Raw genomic sequence first — 21,736 nt, 5'->3', positions numbered from 1 at the left:
CGGGCGGGTTGTGGGCGCGGCCAGCGGGTAGGAAGCGGAGGAGGCGGCGCCGGAGGCGGTATAAAGAGGCGGCCGGTCCTGCCTGCTCTCTGCCTTCGCTCGTCCGGCTTCTCCATCGCCCTTCCGTGCGCCTCCATCACCGCCGCGTCTGGGCGCTCGCTTCCAACCGCCGCCTCTGCTTCCCTCGCGGGTGTTTTGTTCTCCCCCTCGGTATAAGGTGAGCGAGTGGGTGGGTGGGGGTTATTTGGGTGGGGGTGGTCCCTCTATCCACTCCCATGGGTGGGGTCTCCTCTCCGGTGTCCTTTGATACCTAGGGGTGTGTTTTTCGCTCATTCATTCATTTATCTTCCTATGCGCGCACCCCAAAGCCCTTTTCTGTCACCCCACTCCTACCGCCGCCTTTATTAATTTCTGCCTGCCTCCCAGCAAGCATCTCTGTGCGCCTTTGTTAGGGGGCTGGCCTGGCCTGGCCTTCCCAAAAAGCTTTACGCATTTATCTTTATAATTATTTGTGTGTTTGCTGTAAATTGCTTTGACATTATCTGTGCAATGGAGATGCCCAAGTATTTTATATGTATACTTGTGCATCTCCATTGCACAGAAAATATCAAAGCAATTTACAGTGTGCACACAAACAATAATCACACACATAATAATGATAATGATAATTAATATTGGGTATTTATGCCACCCATCTGACGGGTTGCCCCAGCCTCTCTGGGCTGCTCTCCACAAAGTATTAAAAACACAGTGAAACATTAGCCATTAGAGATTTCCTTGAGCAGAGCTGCTTACATAAAAAACCACATAGAACTGTAAAGTTATTTGTCTATACAGTATGCACCACGGAGCTCGAGGCGGTGTACTTGGACCTCCCCTCCCTCATTTAATCCTCACAACAACCCTGTGAGGGAGAAGAAAAGGGCTGGCCCAAAGTCACCCTTCATGGCCAAAGTGGGGGATTCGAACCTGGGTCTCCCAGGTCCTAGTCTGATACTCTAACCCAGAGGTTTTCAACCATTTTGAGTCCGCGGCTCCGTTGACCAACTGTGTCCTTTCTCCGGCACCCCCGTGGGGCTCAGGAGCCCAGTTATGCCACCCCTTGCCTGCAGAGCACCCCTTTTCAAACACCCACCCTTGGAGAGGGTTCCCTCAGCCTCTTCTCCTCTCCCCTCTCCTTGGGAGTCCTCTGGGCAGCCGCAGTTGCTGCCCCTGGTCTCTGAGCTGCCCCCTCCCTGCCCCAAAGAGAGGTGCCCCCTCACTCTGCCCCATAGGGCACTGGGACTCGTCCGTTCATTCCCAAAAGCAGGGGCTGGTAGACTGGCTGGCTGGGCTTCCTTTCCCCGCTTGCTTGCTGATTCCAAGGCCCCCTCGGCTCCTGGCAACCAGCACCCCCTAGCCAGCCCCAGAGGCACCATTCAGCTGCTGAGCTTGTAGCCAGGGCTGCTGCAACAAACAGCTGTGCAAGCCTTTGGGAGGCAGAGATGCGAGAGGGCATCAGAGGAGGGAGAGAAGGAAAGAGGGATGGAGACCAGTGTTGCCCGTGGCACCCCGACCAGTTGAAAACCACTGCTCTAACCACTACACTGCACTGCTTATAGCTATCACCAAACTCCCCCCCCCCCGCATATAAGGCTGCTGGGGGCAGGGCAGACTTCGGTAATGTGGCACCCTGAGCAAGGAGAAAATTTGGTGTTCCAAACTTTTGGTAGGCACCCTTATAAATATAGGTGGTGGTATTACAGACCTACCTCGGGTTACAGGCACTTCAGGTTGTGTCCTTTCGGGTTGCGCACCCGGAAGTACCCAAATGGGTGCCGGGGCTCGCACATGCGCAGAAACACTAAATCATGCGTTGTGCATGCACAGACGTGGCGCTGCGGGTTGCGAACGCGCCTCCCGCACGGATCACGTTCGGAACCCGAATGTCCACTGTATTATTATTATTATTATTATTAGTCCCCTCTGCTTGGCGCCCGGTGTGGCCAGCATTGCTGGGGCTCGAGCTCAGTTCTCCAGAACAGGGATGGCAAACCAGGGGTTCTTCAGATGTTGTGAGACCCCTGCCCCCCCCGTCCACTCTGGCCCTCCTCTCTGGTTGGGGGTCAACAGAGCTGCAATCCAAAACGTTTGGCATCTACCAGATTGTGCCAGGATGCTGTAGATTCTCCTCTAGACAGGGCTATTGTTTTTGCGAGATGGGTGTGTGTGTGTGTTATTCAATTCCCATTTAAAGGCAACTCTACCTAATTGTCATTTTCCGAAACGATCCCTGAACCAAATCGCACTCATCCTTTGGCACTTGCATCTCTCCAAAATAATTTTGGCACTCGCCCCCCTCGCCTTTCCAAATCTGTTGCTTTTTTTTTTTTTAAAAAAGCAATTGATTCTAACTTTTGTTCCTTGCAAATTACCAGATCCACCTGCAACCCTAGGGGGGAGAGAAGGGTGACCCAAAAGTTCTCTCCTTGGCTAAAAAAAAGCTACAGTTCTACCTAACTCGGAAAGCTCGCCGATTAATTTTATTTTCCGTGTTGCCCAATGGAAAGAGGCTTAGCAAAGCTTGCCGGGGCCTGTTTTGCGCCTCTTTTCATTGGGACTCATTGCAGAATATGGTCTTGTTTGGTGGAGATCTGTAAGATCTTGTTGCCTTCCTCCCTGGCGTCTTAAAGCGTGGCTAGCACAGGTGTGTGCAGGTCTTGCAAAAAGAGGATTCCCTTCCGCAAGGGCAATTACGGCGCTTCTTGCTGTTACATGTCCTCTCATTGCAAAGTTCACCTAAATGGTTTTTGATCTGGGTGCTGCCTTGCATCAGTGGACTTGAAGATGGCTCTGTTTCCCTCCCCCCCCCGGTGCTTCTGCAATTATTGGGTGCCAGTCTAAACTGGTTCTGCCTTTGAGGATTGCTGGACTCCAGTGAGCTGTGAATTAGAAGCTGTTGGCTTCTAATGCAAATCTGAGGTGTGGCAGGACCAGATTATAAGGGTTTAGCGTTGGCAGGCTGGCATCATTCTTATAATCCTGACAACCTCAACTTGAGCTCTTGCCCCAGTTTCTCAGACAGTTTTTCTTCTCTTCTTTTTTTGCAGGATAAATAGTATGATTATTAGGTGTCGTCTTTCAGACCGTCCTTCTATGGAAAGTAAAGGGACTCAGACTGTGGTGGTCCTGAGCAATTTCGACGAACGGGACACCTTTAGAGAATCCTGATTGACCTGCCAGCATCCTGAAATACTTGAATAAGGTAAGGATGGCTTCTTGCGAAGCTCAGGCTCAAGCTGCAGCTTTGAGAACCACTGTGGCGTAAATGTGTTGCAACAGTACACAAGTGTGGGAATATATTGCTGGGTGCAATAGTGCTCTTTTGAAACATTAGAGTTTTTGAATAAGCTTGTAAGTTTCTAGTCCTATTTGGTTGTAAAGATACAAGATGAATTTTAACAAGGAGAAATGTAAGGTACTACACTTGGGCAAAAAAATTGAAAGGCACAAATACAGGATGGGTGACACCTGGCTTGAGAGCAGTACATGTGAAAAGGATCTAGGAGTCTTGGTAGACCACAAACTTGACATGAGTCAACAGTGTGATGCAGCAGCTAAAAAAGCCAATGCAATTCTGGGCTGCATCAATAGGAGTATAGCATCTAGATCAAGGGAAGTCATAGTACCACTGTATTCTGCTCTGGTCAGACCTCACCTGGAGTACTGTGTCCAGTTCTGGGCACCACAGTTCAAGAAGGATACTGACAAACTGGAACGTGTCCAGAAGAGGGCAACCAAAATGGTCAAAGGCCTGGAAACGATGCCTTATGAGGAACGGCTTAGGGAGCTGGGTATGTTTAGCCTGGAGAAGAGAAGGTTAAGGGGTGATATGATAGCCATGTTCAAATATATAAAAGGATGTCATATAGAGGAGGGAGAAAGGTTGTTTTCTGCTGCTCCAGAGAAGTGGACACGGAGCAATGGATTCAAACTTCAAGAAAGAAGATTCCACCTAAACATTAGGAAGAACTTCCTGACAGTAAGAGCTGTTCAACAGTGGAATTTGCTACCAAGGAGTGTGGTGGAGTCTCCTTCTTTGGAGGTCTTTAAGCAGAGGCTTGACAGGCATATGTCAAGAATGCTTTGATGGTGTTTCCTGCTTGGCAGGGGGTTGGACTGGATGGCCCTTGTGGTCTCTTCCAACTCTATGATTCTATTCTATGATTATATACGCTTGAAAATACATGGAAGAAATCTCAAAAACGATAGAGGGCTTGTTTTAATGAGACGTCTTGGGGATACTTGGTATATCTTGTTGCTCACTCTGAATACCAGAAGAAAAATGATGCAGAGAGAAAAAACTTAGAATCCTCTCTCTCTGGGACTTGCCCAACTGACAATTCAGAAGTGTATGTATTATTCTGCAGTTCTATGTAGATTATTATTAATTGTATTTATACCTGACCACGCTGGTTCTCAATATATTGCACAAGTTGCAGAAATTGGTTTTGGTTCCTGAGATTTCTGAAAACAGCGTTCCTGTTTTGATTTTTAACAACAGAGTAGGCATTGAGACCCCCCGGAAGCAAATGTAGGTCTGAAAATGTACAGACAGCACCTGTTTTAATCTAGTTGGCTTCTAGCCCAGCTTCTGGAGACTTTCAGGTGGTGTGGGATGGGATTTAATTGTCCCAAAAGGACTCTCATTGCCCTGGATAACCCCTAACCTCTATTTGAAGAAGTGTGCATGCACACGAAAGCTCATACCAATGACAAACTTAGTTGGTCTCTAAGATGCTACTGGAAGGAATTTTTTTATTTTGTTTTGACTACGGCAGACCAACACAGGTAACCTACCTGTAAGGAAACATTTGCTTGCTCTTTCCATAATGTGTACAGGATGAAAGGAAAATCCGTTCAGTTTTTCCTTGGCGTCTGATCATAGAATCATAGAGTTGGAAGAGACCACAAGGGCCATCCAGTCCAACCCCCTGCCAAGCAGGAAACACCCATCAAAGCATTCTTGACATATGGCTGTCAAGCCTCTGCTTAAAGACCTCCAAAGAAGGAGACTCCACCACACTCCTTGGTAGCAAATTCCACTGCCAAACAGCTCTTACTGTCAGGAAGTTCCTCCTAATGTTTAGGTGGAATCTTCTTTCTTGTAGTTTGAATCCATTGCTCCGTGTCCGCTTCTCTGGAGCAGCAGAAAACAACCTTTCACCCTCCTCTATATGATTAGCTTGGTGTAGCTGATCTTTTTACACCTTGCTTGCAAACCATGGGGTTTTTTTTTTGTTTGCCCTCCAAAATGGTATTTCACCATAATGATACAATCTCTGCCTCTGATCGTTAAGCCCGTTTTCTTCCACCCAATTCTGCCAGGCCAAGTTCTCTTGGTCTCCCAGCAAAACACCGGCAAAACTCCCAGCAAAACACTTTTGCAAATTGACAAAGCCTCGTCAAATACTTAACAAGCAATAATTCCCCAAAACCCTCTTTGCAGTCGCTGATGGGTTTGACCATCCCTGCAAGAATATGTGCTGGAGAGGCAGTTGTAAGAAAATAAATATTTGGAGAGCCATCAGAGTACCCGTTGCAGAAGTTGTGTTTTCCCCCTAAACTTGGGCTTGCTGTCCCTCTCAGAATGTATTGATTTGCTTCCACCAAGCATACTTTTTTTTTAATCCATGGTGTTGGTATACCTCGCCGCAGAGCAGCCTTTGCCACCTGTGTGTTTGGGACTACAGCTCCCATCAGCCATAGCAAGTACGATGCATGGAGATGGAGCTGTCTGGGCTGATGGGAGTGATAATCCAAAACATCAGGATGGCACCCAAGTGCTTTCAGAGAGTTTATTTCAAGATAGCCACAACAGTGGGCTTTTATTTAAAAATCACGCACTTGCGCTGCATCATGGGATAGGGAGAACACTGGAGCCTAAGGCACCATTGTTGTACCATAAAGGTAAAGGGACCCCTGACCATTAGGTCCAGTCGTGACCGACTCTGGGGTTGCGGCGCTCATCTCACGTTATTGGCTGAGGGAGCCGGCGTAGAGCTTCCAGGTCATGTGGCCAGCATGACTAAGCCGCTTCTGGCAAACCAGAGCAGCACACTGAACTGCCGTTTACCTTCCCACCAGAGCGGTACCTATTTATCTACTTGCACTTTGACGTGCTTTCAAACTGCTAGGTTGGCAGGAGCAGGGACTGAGCAACCCTGTCGCGGGGATTTGAACCGCCGACCTTCTGATCGGCAAGCCCAAGAGGCTCAGTGGTTTAACCCACAAATCTCCATGTTCTAATTCACCTGCCTCTGTCTGTGATAGGTGCACTTTTGAGCTCAGTTCTAACTTTCTGGGGGGTTCCTGGGTGCCCCACCTATGCAATGCTGCTTGACGAGAGTGAGAGCAGTTTTGTAAAGCTATATATTCCGTTCTGTATTGCACCAGTCGGGCGATATAGAAAAACAGACAGGGAAGACAGTGGAGTGGGTGAACTGACTCCGGTTTGCCGTGGGGGAAGGCCGCTCTGTGATTTGCTTAATGGCCAAAATCTGGGGAGGGTATCCTTGTGGAGGCCGAGGGCCTCGTAACTTCCTGGGAGCCGCATGACAGCGGCAGAGGGGGAAAGCAGAAGTTGCAAGGCTGCATTTCAGTCAAGCGAAGGCTGTGGCAGAGGGAGGGTTGATGAGGGTTGAATCATAGAATCATAGAATCGGAAGAGACCACAAGGGCCATCCAGTCCAACCCCCCTGCCAAGCAGGAAACACCATCAAAGCATTCTCAGGTTGCACCCTGAGCTTCCTAGATAAAGGATAATAAAGGATAAATTGCATCCACTCCCCGGCTCTCCAATTAGTCTGCTCGGCGAGAAAGCTGTAAAATGGCATGGCTGGGCTGCCCCTGCTTCCCACGCGAAATGGGTGATTCAGCCGGGTTCCGGTTATTGCTGACTCAGTTCAGGCAGTAAATAGAAACGGGAACTTCCGTAAAGGTCACTGCAGCAGAGTCTTGTCTCCTTGCTAGCAAGCAGGCTGCTGTTGCAGCATTTTGAGGCAGCATTCAGATGCGGCTGCATTGACCCGGGTGGACTTGAGTCTTATCTGGAGATGGCTTCTTGTTATCAGATTTTCAGACCTGCGCATCAAAGGTCAGCAGGCCAAAGTTCCTTGCTTGACATGCATTTTCTTATTATTTTTTGCATATATCTCAGACGCATCTTCTTCACTCTTCACAATTAGGACGGCAGTATTTGTGTCCTGGCTGTCCGCAGAGGTGTTGGTTTGGATGCAAACCATAGTTTAGCTTTGCGGGAATGAACCCTGCCTCTCTCCCCACTCTCACTGCTGCCCCGCGGGATTGCAAGGATAGAGAGAATATATTTTTTTCCCTTCTCTCATATTAACTTGAGCTCTGTGTTTTCCAGTTAAGTGGTCAGAGGCTCGGAGAATCGCCTCGGGAGGTGCAACACATTCTGGTGGTCTTTTCCATTTTTATTTCTGAATTTTAAAAGTTAACAAATGAATACATATTTTCCAAATACACATCACATTTGACTTCCTCGCCACCCCTTCCATGGTTTCCCTTGTAATTTCTAATTTTGCTGCGTGTTATAAAAACTCTAGACCTTATATTTTCCACACTGCACTCCAACATTCCAATCCTACCTATGTTCATTCAAATCCTACCTATGTTTGAACATGTTTACAATAGTTCTTTAAACATTCAACAAAAGGTTTCCACTCCTCCTCAAAGTCGGCTGCTTCTTAATCTCTGATTTTCATAGTTAGGTTTGCCAATTTGGCACATTCTGTCAGTTTTAATTCCATTCTTTCTTCAGTGGGTATCTCCTGGTTTTTTCCCCATTTTTGCGTGTGAAGTAATCTTGCCGCTGCGGTAGCCTCCAAAAACAGTCCGGCATTCTCTGTCGCAAGATGCAGGGTTGATCACTGTCTCGTTGCCTTGGAAAGAGGATCGTGTAAATTTATGGACGGTAGGGTTATCAATGACTCCTAGACATGATGACTATGTACTGACTCAGGGCTGGGTTCAAGTTTGATGAGGCCCTAAGCTACTGTAGGTAGCGATTCCAGCTCTCCTTTGTTAACAACAAATGGTCGCTGTTGGTGCTGACCTTGAAAGCCCTAAATCAGGCATCCCCAAACTGGCCCTCCAGATGTTTTGGCCTACAACTCCCATGATCCCTCGCTAACAGGACCAGTGGTCAGGGATGATGGGAATTGTAGTCCAAAACATCTGGAGGACTGAAATTTGGGGGTGCCTGCCCTAAACGGCCTCAGCCCAGTAGACCTGAAGGAGCATTTCCACCCCCATCGTTCTGCCCGGACACTGAGGTCCAGCTCTGAGGGCCTCCTGGCGGTTCCCTCACTGAGAGAAGTGAGGTTGTAGGGAACCAGCCAGAGGGCCTTCTCGGTGGTGGCGCCCGACCTGTGGAACGCCCTCCCACCAGATGTCAAGGAAATAAACAACCACCTGACTTTTAGAAGACATCTGAAGGCAGCCCTGTTTAGGGAAGTTTTTAATGTTTGATGTTTTATTGCTTTATTATTATTTATCTACAGTATTTATCTATCTGTTGGGAGCCGCCCAGAGTGAATGGGGAAACCTAGCCAGATGGTTGGGGTATAAATAATAATTATATAATATATAATATGATATATTATTTTGGCACGCGGGTGGCTCTGTGGTCTAAACCACTGAGCCTAGGGCTTGCCGATCAGAAGGTCAGTGATTCGAAACCCCGCGACGGGGTGAGCTCCAGTTGTTCGGTGCCAGCTTCTGCCCACCTAGCAGTTCGAAAGCACGTCAAAGTGCAAGTAGATAAATGGGTACCGCTCTGGCGGGAAGGTAAACAGAGTTTCCATGCGCTGCTCTCGTTTTGCCAGAAGCTGCTTATTCATGCTGGCCACATGACCCAGAAAAACTGCAGACAAACGCCAGCTCCCTCGGCCTATAGAGCGAGATGAGCACCACAACCCCAGAGTCGTCTGCGACTGGACCTAACGGTCAGGGGTACCTTTACCTTTATATTAATATTATAATAAAATAGTATATTATATAAAAAAAATGTTGTTGTTTAGTCGTTTAGTCGTGTCTGACTCTTCGTGACCCCATGGACCATAGCACGCCAGGCACTCCTGTCTTCCACTGCCTCCCGCAGTTTGGTCAAACTCATGTTCGTAGCTTCGAGAACACTGTCCAACCATCTTGTCCTCTGTCGTCCCCTTCTCCTTGTGCCCTCCATCTTTCCCAACATCAGGGTCTTTTCCAGGGAGTCTTCTCTTCTCATGAGGTGGCCAAAGTATTGGAGCCTCAGCTTCACGATCTGTCCTTCCAGTGAGCACTCAGGGCACAAACATTAAAATACATCAAATATCACAGATTAAAAACTTCCCTAAACAGGGCTGCCTTTAGGTATTTTCTAAATGTCAGATAGTTGTTTATCTCTCTGACCTCTGATGGGAGGGTGATCCACAGGGCGAGTTTGATTATAATAATATAGTATACTATATTATTTATTCATGTTTTGCACCTGGATTTTAAGGGTGTCTTCTCTTCTCCCCAGACAGGGGCAGAGTTCATTGGTCTTGTCCACTTCCTACATCTGCACCCAGCAGCGACCCTCGCTGCTTCCTTCATCTCCTCCGAGAAAAACAGGCGTGAGGCTGGTTTAAGATGGTTGGATTCAAGCCCACCGACGTCCCTCCGACGGCTGCTGTGAAGTTCGTTGGAGCCGGGACGGCTGCCTGCATTGCAGACCTGATCACCTTTCCCCTGGACACGGCTAAAGTCAGGCTGCAGGTAAACCCCAGCAGATGCCACACACAGAGGTCGCCGTTCAGTGTCTTTCCCTACTATGCCTTTGTGGGCGGGGGGCAGCTCCCAAGTTAGGTTCAGGCACCCTGAATTAACGGTGCCCACTGTCCGCCTGCGTACAGCTGATGTTGGATTTCTGCAAAACCCATTATCGGCATAGCTGCCAAGTACCCCGTTTTCCCCGGGAAACCCCCGTTTTTACTTACCTTTTCCCGGTTGTCCCTCATATCACTTCGTCTCCCGTTTTTCCCTGTTATTTTCTCCTGCCTGTGGCCATTTTTTTTCTTTCTGATTTGCCCTTCTATGGGCACCAAAAATGGCCACCGGCAGCTTCGAAAGTCGCTTCTACGCATGTCAGGAAGTGCGTTGACGCAACTTCCGGTGTCATACGGCTGCCAGTCCCGGATTCTGCAGTCCGGGACTTGGAAGGTAAGCATTATCTGTGAGATCAGTGTCACGTACTGTACAGGTGAAATTAGAATACCGTCGAAAAGTGCATTTATTTCAGTAACACAACAGGTGAAACCAATATATGAGATAGAAGCAAGATATGTCAAGCCTTTATTTGTTGCGATTATAATTATTTGTCATTAGGCGGATCAATTATAAATGGAATGTAATTAATGAAATGTAATAGCGATGTTTATTTTTGTATTATTGTAACTATTTGTTTTATTACTGTGGAATTTCCAAAAGAAAGCATTTGTAAAAATTAAAATAAAAATAAAAAATAAAAAGTTGCATTACTGAGATAAATGCACTTTTCGACCATATTCTAATTTTCCAAGTTTCACCTGTATGTAAAACTGGTGGGAAACCAGCATAGGAGGAACTTAACACTGTCTGTGAAAAACAGATCCAGATAAGGTACAAGGAGGGCTCTGCATGTATAGTAAAAAAATAAAATAAAAATGGGTTGAGGAAGTGTTTTCAAGGACCGCAGTTGGATGGAGAGATGGGGCAATAGGGTGGCAGAAGGACATATTGGCCAGAGGATGAATAGCTAAGATGGCATATATATTATTCCAATATGTGGGATGGAACACTGAGGCAGACAAGTCACAACAGTTCCTAGAGTGTCCACTAAGAGGAACTCACTCACCTGGAGGGACACCTGACTAAGTTCAGTTCCTGTTCCTCCAGATATGCAGATGAGATGGATTAGCTGGCAGACAAAAGCCCCTAGCCCAGCAGCCATTCTCTCTCTTAGCCTTTTCTCCTTCAACGGGAACACATCTCCAGAGAATCTCCAGTTAGGATGGTTCTCCCTCTTGGCCTGCTGCCAAGAGAGAGACCAGATGGAGCCTCACTTTACTAAGTAGTCTCCAGATGTGTATATATTTGTAACTTTTCTACGTAAGCCTGCCTTTCTGAGATTATGCTGTTAACTCAGGATGTCATGTGAGTAAACTCTATCTTATTTTAATACTATTGTGTCGTGTATTTCTTTTAAGAGGGACAAGGGGGATTTGCCAGGAAGTATAATATTGAAGTCTAATATTGTTGCAGAGGTTCTAGCAAACCTAACGCTCACGCTTTGCTGCGCACAAAAGGGGAATGTCACTCTGCTGATATTGGAAGCTTGCTAGCACAAGCTTGGATAGGATCTATCTAATAATATATCCTAATCCACATCCCTAACATTCCCACACAATATAGAGTGTGTCTCAGTGGAAAGCTGTTGCAGGCTGTCTAGACTCTGCCCTGCAATGCTGAACAGAGCCTGACCAATTGGGAATTTAGCGTGCGCCTCCGTACTTGAGCCCCCAAGAGATGTTTCTCCTGCACAGCCCAGAACTGCCCTTTCCTTTGCGAAGGAGAAGCCCTGTGGCAGGCTTGTGCTAGGAAGCCCCCTCCAGGGAGTTGTATAAAACCCTGCAGGGAAATGGGTTAAGTCAGCCGGCACCCGTCATCCAGAAGTCAAGGTCAGGCAGCAACTTTGGTGTCAGAAGTTGGACGCTCGCCGCTGCACACCTACTGAAACAAGCGGCGTGTGTGAAGTTTGCTGGACTTATGTGCAGGGGATCTTCCTAGCTGGCAAAGCTCCCTTGAAGGGAAAAGCGAGTGTTTGAAGAAGGCCCCTGTGTTCCTTGTTGAACCTGGGATAAAGTAGCAGTGGACAGCCCCGGAATGTTGCTTCTGAGCTCAGGCAGGCAGGCTCCAGTTCACTCTAAGTTTCTTCATCCTGTTTCTCTCTCTCTCTCTTCTCCTGAGCAGATCCAAGGGGAGAAGAAGGTGGCTGTGGAAGCCAGGGCGGCCCAGTACAGAGGGGTCTTTGGCACCATGGCGACGATGGTGAAGAACGAGGGGCCCAGGAGCCTCTACAACGGGCTGGTGGCCGGCCTGCAGCGCCAAATGAGCTTCGCCTCTGTCCGCATCGGGCTGTACGATTCGGTGAAGCATTTCTACACCAAGGGCTCTGAGCGTAAGTGGACTTGGGCCTGTGGGGCCAAGTATCGTGGAATCGTGCAACTGTGGAGTTGGGGAGGGGGACCTCCAAGGGCCATCTAGTCCAACCCCCTGCAGTGCAGGAACCGCAGCTACGAAAATCCCTGACGGCCAGCATGGGGGCCTTCCTTTCTAACCCCAGAGACAGTGGTTCTCAAAGGGTCTGGCGGGAAGATTCAAGGACAATCAAAGAAACATTTAACCATTTCAGTGTGGTATAGTATACCCTCAGAATGTCTAAATTTCTTGCTAAGCCTCTACAAATCTGTACTATAAAACTTAAAGGGGGTATGGGGAGTAATTTATCCTTTAAAGGTCGAGAGGAAATGTAAATCATTGTTATTTTTATTGTTATTGCTATCATTTTCATGAGTATAATTATTGTTTGCTAAAACACAATAAACTGACTTAGTTATAGTATAGTGGTCCCTTGGTTCTCAAACTTAATCCGTTCCGGAAGTCCGTTCCAAAACCAAAGCGTTCCAAAACCAAGGCGCGCTTTCCCATAGAAAGTAATGCAAAATGGATTAATCTGGTCCAGACTTTTAAAAACTACCCCTAAAATAGCAACTTAACATGGATTTTACTATCTAACGAGACCACTGATCCATAAAATGAAAGCAATAAACAATGTACTGCAGTCACACAATCAATCCATCAGTAGCTGAACTGGGTTCCACAAAGTCACAAAACTAGAGCCACAAAAACGCAAAATAAATAGCAAAAACAGGCAGAGCTCAGCGTAACACTCAAAACGGAAGTGTGGCACTCAAAACGGAGCACGTTCAGCTTCCGGAAAAAGTTTGCAAACCGGAACACTTCCTTCCGGGTTTGCATTGTTTGGGTTCCAAGGCGTTTGAGAACCAAGGTACCACTGTAGTATTGTAAAAAAAAAAAAAGGATATACAACCAGAAACAGTACAGTCATACCTCGACATCCGAACGACTCGACTTCCGAAGGTTTCAACTTCCAAAGTCGACAACCCTGGAAGTCTTTTCACCGCACGTGCCCTGCGTGCGCGTTCTGCGCCTGCGCAGAAGCGGCACGCGCAGTCGACGCATGCACAGAAGTGCGAAATTGCGCTTCGTGCATGCGCAGAACAGGCACTTCGACAACCGAAGACTTCGACTTACGAAGATGGCCGCGGAATGGATCGTCTTCGTAAGTATATCCAAGCCTCTCTTCCAGAGCGTTGGCTATTCCTCTACAGTTCTCCACGGCTTTTTGCTGCAAACAGGGATTTTCAACTCTGACAAATAGGAAAGATCAGGAAACTAAGCAAGGCTTCTTTGGGCCAATAAGGAGAGGAGTTTGTTTGCCTCCAATTGGACCTAATATAAATAAGATTACCCGGCCAAAGCAAGTTCGCACCTCTCAGTGACTTTGTATACTTACGGTACACATGATAGAGGCTTGTTTATCATTCTACTGTGGGAATGAATCCTGTTCTTATGTGGTGTGTTCTCTGATTTTGGCAGATGCTGGTATTGGCAGCCGACTTCTCGCTGGCTGTACCACCGGAGCGATGGCTGTTGCCGTGGCCCAGCCCACCGATGTGGTCAAAGTGAGATTCCAAGCCCAAGCCCGGACGGAGGGCGGCCGGCGGTACCAAGGGACCCTCGATGCCTACAAGACCATCGCGAGAGAGGAAGGGTTTCGAGGCCTCTGGAAAGGTCAGTAAATTTGGGATTTGGCGAGGGGGAATATCGACGCTTCCAAAGTCCTCCAAGCCATTATTATTTGGCTTATTGCATTTATATCCCATCTTGTCCTCTGAGCAGCTCAAGGGGGTGTAACAGTTTGCCTCCTCCCCATTTCATCCGCACAACGACCCTGTGAGGTAGGCTAAGGCTACTCAGTGAGCTTTGTGGCCGAGTGGGGATTTGAACCCTGATGTCTCCCAGGTCCAAGTGCAGCACTCTGAGCCCTATATCACAGTGGCTCAATTCAGAGTTGCTAACTCATGCCTTGTTACAAAGAGAATCATAGAATCATAGAGTTGGAAGAGACCACAAGGGCCATCCAGTCCAACCCCTTGCCAAGCAGGAAACACCATCAAAGCATTCTTGACATATGCCTGTCAAGCCTCTGCTTAAAGACCTTCATTTAAAGGTAAAGGGACCCTTGACTGTTAAGTCCAGCTGCGAAAGACTCGGGGGTTGCGGCGCTCATCTCGCTTTATTGGCCGAGGGAGCCGGCGTTTGTCCACAGTCAGTTTTTCCGGGTCATGTGGCTAGCATGACTAAGCCGCTTCTGGCAAACCAGGGCAACGCACGGAAATGCCGTTTACCTTCCCGCTGGAGTGGTACCTATTTATCTACTTGCACTTTGATTATTAACTCGGCATTCCAAAAATTTTGAAATTCCAATCACGCGCCAGTCAGAATAGCAAACCCCAGCCGCAATTTTGACGACCTCCATTCGCATTAACACATCAAATATTTTTTGCTTCCGCTTTGTCTAGGTACCTCCCCTAATATAACCCGGAATGCGCTTGTGAATTGTGCTGAGCTGGTGACCTACGACCTGATCAAGGATGCTCTGCTCAAGTACAACCTCATGACAGGTGGGGACCGATGGACTCTGTTGCTTGGAGGAGCTCCTGACTTTTGAGCTGCCTGGAGTGTCCACCTCCCGGTGTCGCGCAGCCCTCTTGCGAGGTTCCTGCAAAAATCGCCCACACCTTGGTGGATCCTTGCCGCAGATCACCAAAGGGTTCTGTCCATTGAATACCCGCACGTAAAATTGCATATTGTTGCTTATCCGTTTGACATCTTCCGGGAGGGCGTTCCACAGGGTGGGCGCCACCACCGAGAAGGCCCTCCTGCCTGGTTCCCTGTAACTTCGTTTCTCGCAGTGAGGGAACCAGCAGAAGACCCTCGGAGGAGGACCTCGGTGTCCGGGCTGAGCGACAAGGGTGGAGATGCTCCTTCAGGTATACAAGGCTGAGGCCGTTTAAGGCTTTCAAGGTCAGCACCTTTAAAGCCCTAAACATGGACTGGAGGCAGGTGCATTATTTTCTGCAATAGTCAAACTCTGTAGGTTCTTACAGACAAGTGTAGATTTTTAAAGGTTTTCCATGCTGGGTTTTTTCTTCTTCTTGGCAATCACTTGTTGCCATGTCTTCCATGAACACTGTTTTAACAGTGAGTCCGTAAGTGACTGTGGAGGCCAATTCTGGATCCATATGTCCTTCCACAGTGGGGACATTGGTTTCTGGGCGGGTGTTGGTCACGGTGAGGGTTGGCCAAGCGTGCCTTCCTCTTAGCACGTTTCTCCCTTGCGTCCTGAGTTCGAGCGTCTTCAAAGTCGACACCTTTGGTAAAGGCTGTTCTCCAACTGGAGCGCTCGCAGGCCAGTCTTTCCCAGTTGTTGGTGGTTATACTACATTTTTAAAGGTTTGCCTTGAGAGAGTCTTTAAACCACCAGCATCACACTTTCCATTTTTAAGTTCAGAATAGAGTAGTTGCTTTGGAAGACGATCATCAGGCATCCGCACAACATGACCAGTCCAACGAAGTTGATGTTGAAGAATCATTGCTTCTGCACTGGTGATCTTTGCTTTTTCCAGTATTAGGCAACCTGCTCCATCAGCTTCCTTTGTTACTCTGAAGGTGGACTTGCTAAGGACTCCCAGAAGGGGGGAAGGTTGCATAACCCTCTGTATAATTATTTTTATTTTAAGCTGGCAAGTGCTTTAGGAGGCAGCCCTGCACCCTGTAGCATTTATCACAAAAGCTATGCTGAAATAATTTTTGTGCTGGCTGCGAAAGGATTCTTAGTTTTTATGTTAGGGATTCAAGACAGGACTTGCATTATTAAGCCGGTGTTGTCCATTTGCAAGCAAGTTTTGTTTTTTTATATACAGTGGAACCTTGGTTTATGAACACCTCGGTTTACAAATTTTCGGTTTACAAACGCCGTGGACCCATCTGGAACGGATTAATCCACTTTCCATTGCTTTCAATGGGAAAGTTTGCTTCAGTTTATGAACGCTTCAGTTTATGAACAGACATCCGGAACCAATTACACCCATGCTTTGGGTTAAGTACGCTTCAGGTTCAGTACTCTGCGGACCGTCTGGAACAGATTAATCCACTTTCCATTACTTTCAATGGGAAAGTTCGCTTCAGTTTATGAACGCTTTAGTTTATGAACAGACTTCCGGAACCAATTGTGTTCATAAACCGAGGTACCACTGTACATTTATCAATCAGGCGGAAGGAAAATTATTTTTTTAAAGAAGCCTTTTATTGGATGGGGGAGAGACCTAGGAAGGAAGCTGAATAAATCTGCCAGGGTGTATTTCAGGACAAAGGCCAACTTCCATGTCACGAGCTTTTGGTTACAGGTAGGTAGGTAGGTAGCCGTGTTGGTCTGGGTCGAAGTAAAATAAAAAAATTCCTTCAGTAGCACCTTAAAGACCAACTAAGTTTTTATTTTGGTATGAGCTTTCGTGTGCATGCACACGAAAGCTCATACCAAAATAAAAACTTAGTTGGTCTTTAAGGTGCTACTGAAGGAATTTTTTTATTTTACGAGCTTTTGGCTTTAGCTTTTTCGTGTTGTCCAGCCACATACTCCGCAATGGCAGTTTTGGGGGGAAGCGATTTGGTTTTCTGCCCGGCTCACGATGCCTCCCTCCTGCTTGTCCTTGCAGACAACCTCCCCTGCCACTTCACCTCTGCGTTTGGAGCCGGATTCTGCACGACTGTCATCGCCTCCCCTGTCGACGTAGTGAAGACCAGATACATGAACTCTGCCCCCGGCCAATACGGAAGTGCCGTGAAGTGTGCCCTCGCCATGCTGCGGAAGGAGGGGCCCCTCGCCTTCTACAAAGGGTGAGTCCCCATCTCCCTTGAAGGTCCCCCCCCCACGGGGCAGGAAGTTGGCAGGAGCTGGGAATTAGGGCCAGGCGACTGGGCTGTTCTCAACCATTTGGGGATGGAGACCATACCTGCCAAGTTGCTGTCAGAGAAATAAGGGACCGGGCCAGAAATAGCAGACCAGAAGTAGCGTTGCCGCCATTTTGGAACTGGGCGGAGCATGCTCAGAAGCGACTTTTGATGCTGCTCTGCCCAGTTCCAAAATGGCCGTCACACCAGAAGTCGCACTGCAGCCATTTTGGAACTGGGCAGAGCAGCATCAAAAGTCGCTTCTGAGCATGCTCCGCCCAGTTCCAAAATGGCCGCCGCGCCAGAATAAACCGGGGGAAAACAAAAAAATCAATTTTTTCAGCTAGGAACAGCTGGAGAAACTGGGATTTCCCGCGGAAAACAGGAGACTTGGCAGCCATGATGGAGACCCCCCCAACCCCACCCTGCCTTCATCCAGCCCCTGCCTGTGTGTCTTCTTCCTTGCAACCAGCCCAGGGAGTGATTCCGCCTGCAGTTTCCTCCTCCTCCTCCTCAGTCTCCATGTTTCCCTTTGTAGAATGTGGGAAACAGGAGGAGGAAGATGGGGGCAAGACAAGAATTGCCGTATTTTTCTGTGCAAAAGGTGTATTTTTGCTATTTAAAAAATAGGCAAAAATTGGGGGTTGTCTTATATTGGGGGCTGAGTGGGTGATTGGTGGCGGCGAGTGATTGACAGCAACTGAAGGGCAATTTCCTCCCCATAAGAGCTCAACAGCTCAAGCAATATTGATGTTTTAATTTTGGCTTCAAAAAATAGGGGTCATGTTATATGTGGAAAAATACGGTACAGTGGAACCTCAGAAGCCAAGATAGGACTGTAGTTGGCTCTGCCAATCATGGGCTCTAGTGCCACCTAGTGGTAGGGTACTTGCCTTCTGCCCTACCAGTGTCAATGGGCACTAGCCCATGGCTACCTGTTCCTTGGGATCCATGCTCTGTGTTTTTTCTGTTGCCTCCCAAAGATGTAGATTTCTAGGCTGCCAAAGGATGGTCGCCCTTTGAATTGGGGAGAAAGATGCTCAGTTGAGCAACTTGCCACTTTTGAGATTTGTCCCTTGGTCAAATCTTTTGTTCCAAAAGGCCTTTGGGAACTGGCCTCCTCCTCCTCCTCCTCCTATTTTAAAGGGCTTTTTATAATGCTATACTTTTTATCATCATCATCATCAGTATTCTAGTAGATTTGGGTTTTTCGTATTGTTTTAATTCTGTTAAATTGCTTTTTGGCCGTTATCTTTTATATGGTTCTTAGCTTTTTGTGTTTTATCTGCGGCATTTTAATTTGTGCAAAAGCCGCCTTGAGTCCTGGCCTGCGAAAAAGGCGGGGGTATGAATAAATATAATAATAATACGTCCATCCAGCGTTAAAGGCCAGGGTTTTAAGGCAAGGTGGAATCTGATGGCCACTGCTTGGGTTTTCAGGTGCCCCCCCCAAAAAAACCCTTGCCCTCCTCATTCACCCATTCATGTTGCTTGTGCATTTAGGCTGTCCTTTCTGGTTTGCTAAATTCCATTGTCAGCCTTCATCCGAGGCTCACAAAGCAGTTTGCAACGTAAAGGTAAAGGGACCCCTGACCATTTGGTCCAGTCGTGACCGACTCTGGGGTTGCGCGCTCATCTCGCATTATTGGCCGAGGGAGCCGGCGTACAGCTTCCAGGTCATGTAGCCAGCATGACAAAGCCACTTCTGGCGAACCAGAGCAGCACACGGAAACGCCGTTTGCCTTCCCCGCTGTAGCGGCCCCTATCTATCTACTTGCACTTTGACGTGCTTTCGAACTGATAGGTGGGCAGGAGCTGGGACCGAGCAACGGGAGCTCACCCCGTCGCAGGGATTCGAACCGTCGACCTTCTGATCAGCAAGCCCTAGGCTCTGCGGTTTAACCCACAGCGCCACCTGCGTCCCAGTTTGCAACATAAAAAACCCAAAAAATACATACCATAGTAACAAAAGCAATAACGCCCCTTGCCATCCATCAACAGGATTATCCTCTCGTTTTCCATTTGTTCTAACGCCAGCTCTGTTTTTCTCCTTTGCCTGGTCTCTCTCTCTCTCCATCTCTCAGCTTCACTCCCTCGTTTTTGCGGCTGGGATCCTGGAACGTGGTGATGTTCGTGACCTACGAGCAGCTGAAGCGAGCCATGATGGCAGCCCGCGGATCCCGGGAGGCCCCCTTCTGAGCTAGCGGGTGGGCGCATTTCACAGATCCCGCACATAAGCGCGCACAACGGATCCTCAATCTGGATCTCTCCCTCGGCAGAACCTTCTCCCTAGTCTTTTCTCCCTTATCGTTTTTTTAAAAAACTACTCCCGTCTTAGCATTTATGTGGCTTCCATTTCATTAACAAACAGAAAGCTCCTGGCTGCTTTTAAAAAGTGATTTGTTCTTAACGTGTTATGGTCCGGTCTACCTTTCTCCTTTCAACTGCGGGACACGAGTGCTTTATTAAGCTCTGAGGAATTTAGACCACAGGGGCCCAACTTGCAAGAGGGCTCCCGTTCCCCTTTTCTATCTCTAACATCGGCACACAGGTATAAATTTGTGCTTTAGATATACCAGGCATCCCCAAACTGCGGCCCTCCATATGTTTTGGCCTACAACTCCCATGATCCCTAGCTAACAGGACCCAGTGGTCAGGGATGATTGGAATTGTAGTCCAAAACATCTGGAGGGCCGAAGTTTGGGGGTGCGTGAGATATACGATACTAGATAACGTCAGTTACCCCCATTACCTTTTTCCACAAGCAGAGGTGCTTGGAATGATTCACAAGTGACTAGTCCAGCCTTGACCCAGCCTGGCTTGGGTCCTGATGGGAGTTGTAGTCCAAAACAAATGGAGTGCACCAGGTTGGGGCAAGGCTGTGCTTGCTGCTTGTGAGTTGCTCTGACCAAGCAAGGCGAGATTCGGGCCAGATTCCTGCCTATTAATTTATAAAGTGCTGGCGATTCGCAAGCAGAGTTTGGGCTGCCTAGCAGTAGCAATCCTCCCGTGCTTTTGCATTTTAATAACTTTTTTTTCTTTAAAAAAGTGGCTTATTCCGTGCAAGGATTGCTTCGTCTTTGAGCCCCACAAGGGGAGGAAGAAACCCTCCCTGCTGTACAGTGTCTCCCCACTTTATAGGGAGTCGGCAAGGGACGTTAACTTGCATGCACACAAACAACTGCAACTGCTTTGTCCCTCTTGAGTCTAGGTCAGTTTCGGGCAAACTGGGTTTTGTTTGGAAACTGCTACGCATCTTGCAAGGCCGTCGGCATAAGCCTATAGCTCCAGTTAATTGTGCTGCTGTCCCATTGGGCAGCTTAAAGAGAGAGAAAAATAGCACACCTTTCCTAGGCTCCCCCCAAAAGTCTGGGTTTTTAAAAAAATAATTTTTAGGCTTGCCTGTTTGCGACTTGGAGAAGCCTCCTGGCCAGCGGTTCTGGAGACACAAAGGAGGCTGAGGACGCCATGCCCTTTCCCTCTCATGCTCTTTCTTGGTAGGGCGAAAGGAATGTCTCCTTGGCATCAAGCTTGGTGGCAGGAGATGCCGGCTGGTGGAGAGGGAATCTGGGGTCCTCACCCTCCGGGAAACAGGAAACCTTTTCTGGTCCCTGTCCACCACTCCAGGTGGTCCTTGCAGTCTGCATTCTGTTCCGGGAAGCGACTCTCTCCTTTAGGATTTTCTGCAGAGCTTAATAAAAGACCTTGTGTCTCGGTTAATGGTGCACAACTTTAAAAACTTTCCAAGTAGAGAAAAAAATGCATGGCGAGACTTCTCTTCTTGTGTGTTTTAACATTTCGGTGGGGCTGTTTGTGATGGTGGAAAGTGGCGGTGGATTTTATTCTCCTTTAAAAGCACATTTTGTGTTGTGCATGTCTCGTTTTTTAAAAATAAAGCTAAAGTACAAAGCTGCCCTGTGCTCGTTCCTGCAGCGTCTTTGGTTCTCCCCCCCCCCCCATCGTGGGTGCATATTGCATGATTCCACAAGGCGGCTCTAATCGACCAAGCAAATGTAGAATACCTCCACCTGGCCCCTGGACCAGGTCCTGATCTGGGAAGAAGAAGGAGTTTGGATTTGATATCCCGCTTTATCACTACCCGAAGGAGTCTCAAAGCGGCTAACATTCTCCTTTCCCTTCCTCTCCCACAACAAACACTCTGTGAGGTGGGTGGGGCTGAGAGTTCAGAGAAGTGTGACTAGCCCAAGGTCACCCAGCAGCTGCATGTGGAGGAGCGGAGACTCGAACCCGGTTCCCCAGATTACGAGGCCACCGCTCTTAACCACTACACCACACTGGGAAGAGATCTGCAGGTGGAAGCAACCTTCAAGTGGCGTACAGTGGTGCCTTGGTTCTCAAACTTAATCCATTCCGGAAGTCCGTTCCAAAACCAAAGCGTTCCAAAACCAAGGCGAGCTTTCCCATAGAAAGTAATGCAAAATGAATTAATACGTTCCAGACTTCTAAAACAGAAATTTAACATGCACTTTACTATCTAGCGAGACCACTGATCCATAAAATGAAAGCAATAAACAATGTACTGCAGTCGCACAAAAAGAGCTGCAAAGAC

At 47.9% G+C, this 21,736-nt stretch overlaps 1 protein-coding gene across 2 annotated transcripts; it reads left to right on the top strand.

Moving 5' to 3' along the window:
* Window positions 1-90: 90 nt before the first annotated feature.
* LOC118085311 (dicarboxylate carrier SLC25A8) lies at window positions 91-21,078 on the top strand. 2 transcript variants are annotated; one of them, XM_035115843.2, is made up of 8 exons: window positions 91-217; window positions 3,090-3,244; window positions 9,576-9,807; window positions 12,040-12,247; window positions 13,750-13,944; window positions 14,736-14,837; window positions 16,932-17,112; window positions 19,251-21,078. In XM_035115843.2, exons 3-8 carry the CDS (start codon window positions 9,682-9,684, stop codon window positions 19,363-19,365), a joined length of 927 nt encoding a protein of 308 aa, XP_034971734.1. In that variant the 5' UTR covers window positions 91-217; window positions 3,090-3,244; window positions 9,576-9,681; the 3' UTR covers window positions 19,366-21,078. The 2 variants fall into 2 exon arrangements, with proteins under 2 accessions (XP_034971734.1, XP_034971733.1); XM_035115842.2 differs by having other exon boundaries at window positions 9,572-9,807.
* Window positions 21,079-21,736: the final 658 nt, after the last annotated feature.

Source organism: Zootoca vivipara, chromosome 4 (assembly GCF_963506605.1).
Source record: "Zootoca vivipara chromosome 4, rZooViv1.1, whole genome shotgun sequence".
Classification (NCBI taxonomy): domain Eukaryota; kingdom Metazoa; phylum Chordata; class Lepidosauria; order Squamata; family Lacertidae; genus Zootoca; species Zootoca vivipara.
This window is presented reverse-complemented; position numbering and strand designations above follow the sequence as displayed.

What these genes read in the sequence shown, in the direction of transcription:
- LOC118085311 (XM_035115843.2), top strand. Translation starts at nt 9,682, where the DNA reads ATGGTTGGATTCAAGCCCACCGACGTCCCTCCGACGGCTGCTGTGAAG. An exon ending in CGGCTAAAGTCAGGCTGCAG is followed by an intron (nt 9,808 to 12,039) that starts GTAAACCCCAGC and finishes TCTCCTGAGCAG; the next exon opens with ATCCAAGGGGAGAAGAAGGT. An exon ending in GTTTCGAGGCCTCTGGAAAG is followed by an intron (nt 13,945 to 14,735) that starts GTCAGTAAATTT and finishes CGCTTTGTCTAG; the next exon opens with GTACCTCCCCTAATATAACC.